General features: G+C 38.4%; 1 protein-coding gene across 1 annotated transcript in view; it reads right to left on the minus strand.

Annotated features, from left to right (window-relative positions):
* The window catches only part of LOC101896681 (uridine phosphorylase 1), a 39,141-nt gene extending 29,994 nt beyond the window's left edge, over positions 1-9,147 (minus strand). Inside the window, exon 1 of the mRNA XM_059118816.1 lies at positions 8,705-9,147. Within this exon, the coding sequence (XP_058974799.1) occupies positions 8,705-8,853 (149 nt within the window). The 5' untranslated portion in view covers positions 8,854-9,147. The remainder of the gene's footprint in view (positions 1-8,704) is intronic.
* Between the last annotated feature and the right edge of the window lie 231 nt (positions 9,148-9,378).

Here is a 9,378-nt window from a genome sequence, read left to right on the forward strand (position 1 = left end):
GTTGTGATCTGCCGAATTTGGTTTTATCCGCTCCGATGAGAAAACATTCGTTGTCCAGCAGTTTGCAAACAAACAAAATTATTGGGTTTACTTGCCAAAGAGGTCAGCGGAATATGTGCACCTTCGGTTGGCCACAAGAACTCAAGCGCCGGTCATTGTGATGGTGGCGCCGCCACAACAGACTATGGGCGCTCTCCGCTCGTATTAATCGACGCGTGGCATCAGAATAAATGCCGAATATTATCGCGAAAATATTCTGGAGGGTGTATTAAAGCCTTGGGCTCGCAAACATTTTGGCCGCAGACCTTGGACATTCCAACAGGACTCAGCACGCGCCACCCAAGATTGGTTACAAAATGAGGTTCCTCGCTTTATTTCCAGCGCACAATGGCCACCAAAATCTCCGAATACCAATCCGTCGGACTATTGTGTCTGGAGTATTTTTTTTTTTTTTTTTTTTTTTTAAAGGAAGATTGGCACTGAAAAATACCAAAGTGTCGATCACCTCAAGCAAGCGCTTCGCAGGGAATGGGCCAAAATACCGCAGAACAACATTAGGACAGTGTGTGACGGTATCATTGGCCCTTTGTCATAATTCGTGCCATAGGTGACTTGATGCTATTTCCGACATTTTTTGCTTTCATTCGATAAAATTTAAGAATTTTTAAAAACTATGGAGTTTGTCTTTGTTGCAGTTTTTATACCCTACACCACAAGGTGGGCAGGGTATTATGTCTTTGTGCATTTGATTGTAACAGGCAAAAGGAAACGAGATAGACCCATAGTTTATGCATGTCCGTCCGTCCGTCCGTCTGTCCATGTATTTTTGTAAACAAAGTACAGTTCGCATTTATTGCCCTATCCAAATGAAATTTTGCACAAATCATTTGTTTGGCCCAAGGACTAACCCTATTGGAGATAATCGGTCAATATTTAGATATAGCTCCCATATGTATCTTCGTCCGATTTGCACTTTATTGTGCACCAAACGTGTAATATCAGTCCGAATAGTATGGAAAATTTTGGAAGATTGGACCTCAAAATAATTTAATAATAATTTGATCGAAATCGGTTCAGATGTAGCTATAGCTCCCATATATATTGTTCATCCGATTTGTTATTTTTGTCCTCCGCAGCCGTAATATGCACTCTGTAACAACAATATTTGGGGAAATATATCAAATACAGCTCAGAAATAAATTTGCTAAATTTTATCGAGATCGGTTCAGATTTGTATATAGCTCCCATATATAACTTCGTCCGATTCACCTTCGATTGTGCACCAAACGTCTAATATTTGCCCAAATTGGATGAAATTTGGCACTTATTGAGACCGAATTGAGTATAGAAGCTAGTATGTCAAATTTGGTGAAGATCGGTTCAGATATAGCTATAGCTCCCATATATATTGTTCATCCGATTTGTTGTATTTGTTACCCACAGCCGTAATATGCACTCCGTAACAAAGATATTCAGGGAAATATATCAAATACAGCTCAGATATATCTTTGCCAAATTTTATCGAGATCGGTTCCGATTTGGATAAAGCTCCCATATATATTTTTACCCGATTTCAAATTAATTGTGCACCAAATGGCAATACAAGTCCGAATTTAAAAGATTCAAATGCTTTTAGTTCTTTGAACTTTAAATTATAATTAAAATCATAGGGTGTGTGATTGCATTCTCCCATAAAAACTTTTAATTGTTATGCCCAGCTCTACTAAATTAGCAAAGTGGTGTAGGGTATCATAAAGTCGGCCCCGACCGACTTTAAGACTTTCTTTACTGGTTTTTATCTCACCCAGTGCATCTATCCCTCCACGGTAGTCAAACTATTGATTAAATTTCAACATGGTATATATTCTTTATACATGTATGAAAAAAATTATATATTTGGACCCCCAACGAAATTTTACAACAACAACTAAACTATTCTGACGTAAATAAAATTTATTTTATGGCAATAAAATAAATGCGACTTTTCACTTTTCTATTTATTGTTGTTGATATTTTGCATTCTATATTTAGATTTATTTGTTTATAATTTTCATTATAAACAGAAACTTTGGCTGACATTTTTGTCGACGGGCCATTAATTAGACAGATGATAACAACTATTGACCATGCGACAGATAATATATATGTATATCGATCATAAAGCCTTAGTATGTCTCATAGATATGACAATAGGTGTGTACGAAAATCTAATAATTTTTGCAAACATTTCAGAAGTAATTCCTGCCATAACCCCCTGGTAAACATTACCCCATCGTTCTCCACTAATAAACAAACTTTGTTTTTAAAAAAAACAACAATAAAGGGATAAAGCCTGACCATTTTGTAACAACGTAATTCCAAAATTATTTCAGAATGTTGTTCTATAACAAAAAGTCCAGTAAATGGCAGTGCTGAGTTATTGAGAGAGTTATTGTAAATCCCTACTGGGAAATATTCTCGTAAGTATTATCCACTATTATCCGCTGGATGAAAATCAGCTGTTTTATGGTCGATGTGAATATTTTTAATAAAAATGTCGGTAAATAAATTATATAGCAGGCAATGAAAATGAAAGCGAAAGTAGTCACTCGAAGTCGAATCAGATTGGGCTTCTCTCAAATTAATAACTTTCGAAGGAAGTTTCATTTTCTATTCAATATACCGACTTTAGTTCCATTTTGTACTTTTCGTACACTCTAAAGCAGGGGTTTGGAAATGTACAATTTTCACAGTCATAGCTTTCATGTACATATATATTTAGTACCATTTGCTACTATTGGTTCACTGAAGAACGACTCTCCAAGACCACAGCTTATGTCTGATATATTTCCCAATTTCGATGGCCTTATAAAATTTAAAAATTTTATCTCTATTCGTTAAAAAAGCATCATGGTACTAAACTCATAATTTTCTCTCGACTGGTTTAACATACAGAGTGAGATAAAAAACCAGTAAAAAAAAACATAAAGTTCGGCCGGGCCAAACTATTAATACCCTTCAACTTAGACTAAAAGAAACATTAGAAGAAATATGGCAAAAACCATTAAAATGCCGAATATCGGGAGGTACCGTTATATGGGGGCTATACCAAAACGTGGACCTATAATTACAATGTTTCGCCACACGAACTAGGACCCATTATGACCCACAAATACCAATTTTTAGACAAATCAGTGAAAAAATGTGGCAAAAACCATCAAAATACCGAATATCGGGAGGTACCGTTATAAGGGGGCTATACTAAATCATGGACCCATACATACAATGTTTTGCCACCGGAGCTGGAACCCGTTATGACCAACAAATACCAAATTTCAGACCAATCCGTGAAAAAATGTGGCAAAAATAATCAAAGTACCGAATATCGGGAGGTACCGTTATATGGGGACTATACCAGAACGTGGACCGATATATCTCATTTTCAATACCAACCATACTAGACACAATGCAAATTGCTCTGCTAAATTTTGTCGCTCTACGTTAAATAATGTGGGCTGTATCGTGATTTCAACAGACAGACGGACAAACAGACAGACGGACAGACAGACAGACGGACATCTTTAAATCGACTTAGAATTTTATGCTGATTATGAATATATATACTTTATGGGGTTTAAGACGAATATTTAAGGATGTTACAAACGGAATGACAAAGTTAATATACCCTCCTTTCCAAGTTGGAGGGTATAAAAAAACGGCAAAATTTTATTGAATGAAAGCAAAAAATGTCGGAACTGACATCAAATTTTCGAATAAGTTTAGATTTGTTCGAATTGATCACCTTTGGCAGGAATTATGGGCTTCAAACAACCAATGAAACCGTCACATGCTGCCCGAATGTTGCTCTGCAGTATTTTTGCCCATTCCCGGCGAAGCGCTTGCTTGAGGTGATCGACACTTTGGTGCCAACCTTGCTTTCCAAAATACTCCAGACACAATAGTCCAAGGGATTCGTATTCGGAGATTTTGGTGGCCATTGTGCGCTGGAAATGAACCGAGGAACCTCGTTTTGTAACCATTCTTGGGTGGCGCGTGCTGAGTCCTGTTGCAATGTCCAAGGTCTGCGGCCAAAATATTTGCGTGCCCAAGGCTTTAATACAACCTCTAGAATATTTTCGCGATAATATTCGGCATTTATTCTGATGCCAAGGTCGATTAGTACGAGCGCAGAGCGACCATCGGCTGTTGTGGCGGCCCACACCATCACCATGGCCGGCGCTTGAGTTCTGGTGGCCAACCGAAGGGGCACATTTGCCTCTTTGGCAAGTAAACAGATCATTTTTATACCCTCCACCTTGGAAAGGAGGGTATATTAACTTTGTCATTCCGTTTGTAACATCCTTAAATATTCGTCTTAGACCCCATAAAGTATATATATTCATAATCAGCATAAAATTCTAAGTCGATTTAACGATGTCCGTCTGTCTGTCTATCTGTCTGTTGAAATCACGATACAGCCCACATTATTTGACGTAGAGCTCCAAAATTTAGCAGAGCTATTTGCATTGTGTCTAGGATAGTTGGTATTGAAAATGAGATATATCGGTCCACGTTCTGGTATAGTCCCCATATAACGGTACCTCCCGATATTCGGTATTTTGATGATTTATGCCACGTTTTTTCACGGATTTGTCTTAAAATTGGTATTTGTAGGTCATAGCAGGTCCCTGAGCGTGTGGCGAAACATTGCATGTATGGGTCCATGATTTGGTATAGCCCTCATAAAACGGTACCTCCCGATATTCGGTATTTTGATGGTTTTTGCCACATTTTTTCACTGATTTGCCTGAAAATTGGTATTTGTAGGTCATAATGGGTCCTAGTTCGTGTGGCGAAACATTGTAATTATAGGTCCACGTTTTGGTATAGCCCTCATATAACGGGACCTCCCGATATTCGGTAATTTGATGATTTTTGCCACATTTTTTTCACGGATTTGTCTGAAATTTGGTATTTGTTGGTCATAATTGGTTCCAGCTTCGGTGGCGAAACATTGCATGCATGGGTCCATTATTTGATATAGCCCTCATATAAAGGTACCTCCCGATATTCGGTATTTTGATGGTTTTTGCCACATTTTTTCACTGATTTGTCTAAAAATTGGTGTTTGTGGGTCATAATGGGTCCTAGTTCGTGTGGCGTAACATTGTAATTATGGGTCCACGTTTTGGTATAGTCCCCATATAACGGTACCTCCCGATATTCGGTAATTTAACGATTTTTGCCACATTTTTTCACGTATTTGTCTGAAAATTGGTATTTGTAGGTCATAATGGGATCTAGCTCCGTTGGCGAAACATTGCATGTGTAGGTCCACGATTTGGTAAAGCCCCCATATAACGATACCTCCCGATATTCGGCATTTTAATGATTTTTGCCACATTTCTTCTAATGTTTCCTTTACCCTAAGGTGGAGGGTATTAAAAGTTTGGCCAGACCGAACTTAATGTTTTTTTACTTGTTAAAATTTTCTTTAGAATGTAATCTATGTGTGTATAGAAGACTTCCAGATGTCCTCTTGCTGAAAGGTACCTTTTGAAGGTCTCTTAGTTGAAGAAGTCCATTTTCTGGACATTTTCTGAAACTTAAACCAATTCAATGCCGATTCTTCGGGTTTTCAAATGCATTATCTATCCTCAGCTTTGGAAACCGAGTTTAATTGAAGTGAAGAAAAAAATCCATACAGACGTCATGCCGTTTAAACACAACGTCGTGACCCTGTTAATACATTCGAAAACGTTTTAATTATTTTGTTTGCGATAAGAAGTCGCCCATCGATTTGTTTTGTATTTGAACTTAACGGCTTTCGATTTAAGGTGACAATGAAGTATGTGGCGATAAGAACATTGGCAATGTGGACTGCCGCTAGCTAATTTGGTTAATTGGAGATTTATAGACTCGGTGACCCACAGTGTGATAAGGTGAGGGTGCAGAGTCAATATCAATGTCAGGGAGAATGAAAATAATTGAAAATTTTTTAAAAGTAATGTCTAATTTTTTCTCTGTTCCAGAACATCCAAGAATGTACTATTTTTACAATTGTTTTGAAAGATAAAGACTAGGTTGAACGGATGAAGCTGGATTTTTGAAATTTTGTACTTGAATCCCTGTTAGTGGAAGGTTTGTGATAAAAAAGGTTGTTTTGGGTGAGATGAAAAAACTGCAATCAACTTCGGACTGCTGTCATTTTTAAGCCACTCGTCCGACAGCTGTTAAACTTATTCCAGTGACAGCTCATTATATTGTTTACAAACGTACAAAAGCATTTTGTTGAGAATTTTTAAGAAAAAAAAATATTCCTGATGGAATTCAAGCGTGATGTTGGTTTCTTTATATTTGGCTGGAAAACCACAAATGGCTATCGTTAGAGCAATGCAATGTGAATAAATATTTTGTCTCGTGCCATCGCGCGTAGCCCGACGTCAAGGAAGTGGATGGAAGAAAACAGCAACATCAGCAGAAATGGTTCGAAGAGTAAAGAAGCGATTTGATCGAAACGCGCGTCGCAGTGGCCGAAAAATGGCCAATGGCTCGTGAGCTGAACATATCGCAATATTCCATTCGGCAAATATTGAGAAATGAGTTCGGTGTAAAGCCATTGAAATTCCAAAAAGTGCAAGAAATTACGTCCCGCACAGAAAGAAAATAGACTCAAACGAGTTAAATAGTTGCATCGCAGTGATGAACTGCCGAATTTGGTTTTCTCCGATGAGAAAACATTCGTTGTCCAGCAGTGTTTGTAAACAAACAAAAAAAAATGATCGTGTTTACTGGCCAAAGAGGTCAGCTGAAAAAGTACACCTTCGGTTGGCAACCAGAACTCAAGCGCCGACCATGGTGATAATATGGGCCGCCATAACAGCCGATGGTCGCTCTCCACTCGTACTAATACACGTTTCATCAGAATAAATGGCGAATATTATCGCGAAAATATTCTGGAGGGTGTATTAAAGCTTTGGGCACGCAAACATTTTGGCCGCAGACCGTGGACATTCCAACAGGACTCAACACGCAGCACGCGCCACCCAAGAATGGTTTCAAAATGAGGTTCCAGCGCACATTGGTAACCAAAATCTCCGGATACCAATCCGTTGGACAATTGTGTCTGGAGTATTTCGGAAAGCAAGGTTGGCACTAAAAAATACCTCAAGCAAGCGTTTCGCCGGGAATGGGCCAAAATAGCGCAGAGCAATATTCGGGCAGCGTGTGACGGTTTCAATGGCCGTTTGAAGACCATAATTCGTGCCAGAGGTGACCAATTCGAACAAATGTCAACTTATTCAAAAATTTGATGCTATTTACAACGTTTTTTATTTTGATTCATTTAAAACTTAAAAAAAAACAAAACAGGTTAAAAAGCAGTAAGTTCGGCCGGGCCGAATTTTGAATACCCTCCACCATTGGGAACGAAAAAAAAAATTAAATCCGTTAAAAATTCTATTAAAATCTTAAAAATACCGAATGCAGCCGTTATATTGGGGTCTATACGACGACGTGGACATTCATAGGTAAATTTTGTCATAAGCCATTAAAATATTCAAATACGAAACTCGAAAAAAAAATCCGGTGAATAATGTTGCTAAAATCATCAATGTTCCGAATATCGGGAGGTACAGTTATATGAAGGCTTTACGAAGAGGTGGACCTGCACAGACAATTTTCTGTCTTAGGCTGTAGTATCCATTGCGAATTTCAAATACCAAATTTGAAACAATTCTGGCGAAAAAATGTGCATAAAATCATAAAAATACCGAATATCAGGAGGTACCGTTATATGGGAGCTCTACGAAGATGTGAACCTGCACAGACAATTTTCTGTCTTAGGCTGTAGTATCCATTACGAACTTTAAATACCAAATTTGAAACTATTCCGGTGAATAATGTCGCTAAAATCATCAAAATACCGAATATCGGGAGGTGCCCTTATATGGGGGCTGTACCAAAACGTGGACCTACATGGCCCATTTTCAATATCAAAAGTTCTGCAGACATAACATACATTTAAGCAAAATTTTATCAATCTACTTCAATTCGTTCGGAAGCTAGAGGTACATATATATGGTTCCGATACGATGACCTGGACCTTCATAGACAATTTCCTGTCATAGACTGTAGTTCCCGTTACGAACACTAAATATGTAATTTGAGACTGCTCCGGTGAGCAATGTCGCTAAAATCATACCGAATATCGGCAGGTACCGTTATATGGGGGCTATATGAAGACGTAAACCTGCATAGAGAATTTTCTGTCTTAGGATGTAGTATCCCTTTGGAACCTCAAATACCAAATTTGAAGCAATTCCGGTGAATAATGTCGCTAAAATCATCAAAATACCGAATATGGGGAGGTGCCGTTATATGGGGGCTATACGAAGCCCTGGACCTGCATAGACAATTTTCTGTCTTAGGATGTAGTATCCATGGCTTCATCATGTCTGCAAAATTGTAGTCTTCTATCTCGATTCGTTTGAAAGATAGCGTGATTAAAACAGACAGACGGACATCGCTAAATCGACATAGAATTTTACGCTGATCAAGAATATAAATTCTTTGTTGGGCCTTACATGGGTATTTCGATTAGTTACAAACGGAATGACAAAGTTAATATACCCTCCATAGAATGGTGGAGGGAATAAGAAGCAACCAGCTGTTACCAAGCAACAGTACCACCAGTCGTTGATGAATTGCACTCCTTCCTACCTACCTTGTTTGTTTGCGAACTTCTGTGAAGGTATCATCTTCGTCCCCGGACGCCTCGGCTATTTGGGCACTATTTCCGTTGACACGACTTTTGTATTCACGGTGGGAGTGGTGGCGATCGACTTCGTCGTTGGGAGTACCGGTGGGTGGCATAGTGGAAGTGTGTTTTTGTTATTTATTTTTCTTGTCTTTTTTTAATTTTATTACGATTTGTTGGCTTTGAAAAAACCTTTTTAATTTGATCACAGAAATTTCTAGAGGTATTTTTCTTTGGTTTGTGTTTCACTTTTTTTTTAGGCTGGCTTCACATCAAAGCACAAAACTTAGCGCAGCTACAATTTGCGACAGTTGTTCGGGCCAAAACAATAAATAAAACGACACAGTTATTAAGACCGGATGATATGAACACGTCAACGTCTAAATATCGACTGATGGGTTTCAGCGTTGCCAAATGATCTTTTATTGAACAAAACAGAGAAAAAACGTAAACAGTACACAACAGCTAAACAGTAGACTCGAAGCGAGTAGCTGTGAGTCCGAGGGATGATGAGAAAGGTGGGCAAAACAACAACAGTAACAGCAACAGCACCACAATACAATACCCAGCAAGCAAAATCTATCCCCCAAATCACTTTGAAGTCACGCCTAAGCGATTGAAATCATCGCGTCTGATATCGC

The sequence above is a fragment of the Musca domestica genome, unplaced genomic scaffold, assembly GCF_030504385.1.
Source record: "Musca domestica strain aabys unplaced genomic scaffold, Musca_domestica.polishedcontigs.V.1.1 1, whole genome shotgun sequence".
Taxonomy (NCBI): domain Eukaryota; kingdom Metazoa; phylum Arthropoda; class Insecta; order Diptera; family Muscidae; genus Musca; species Musca domestica.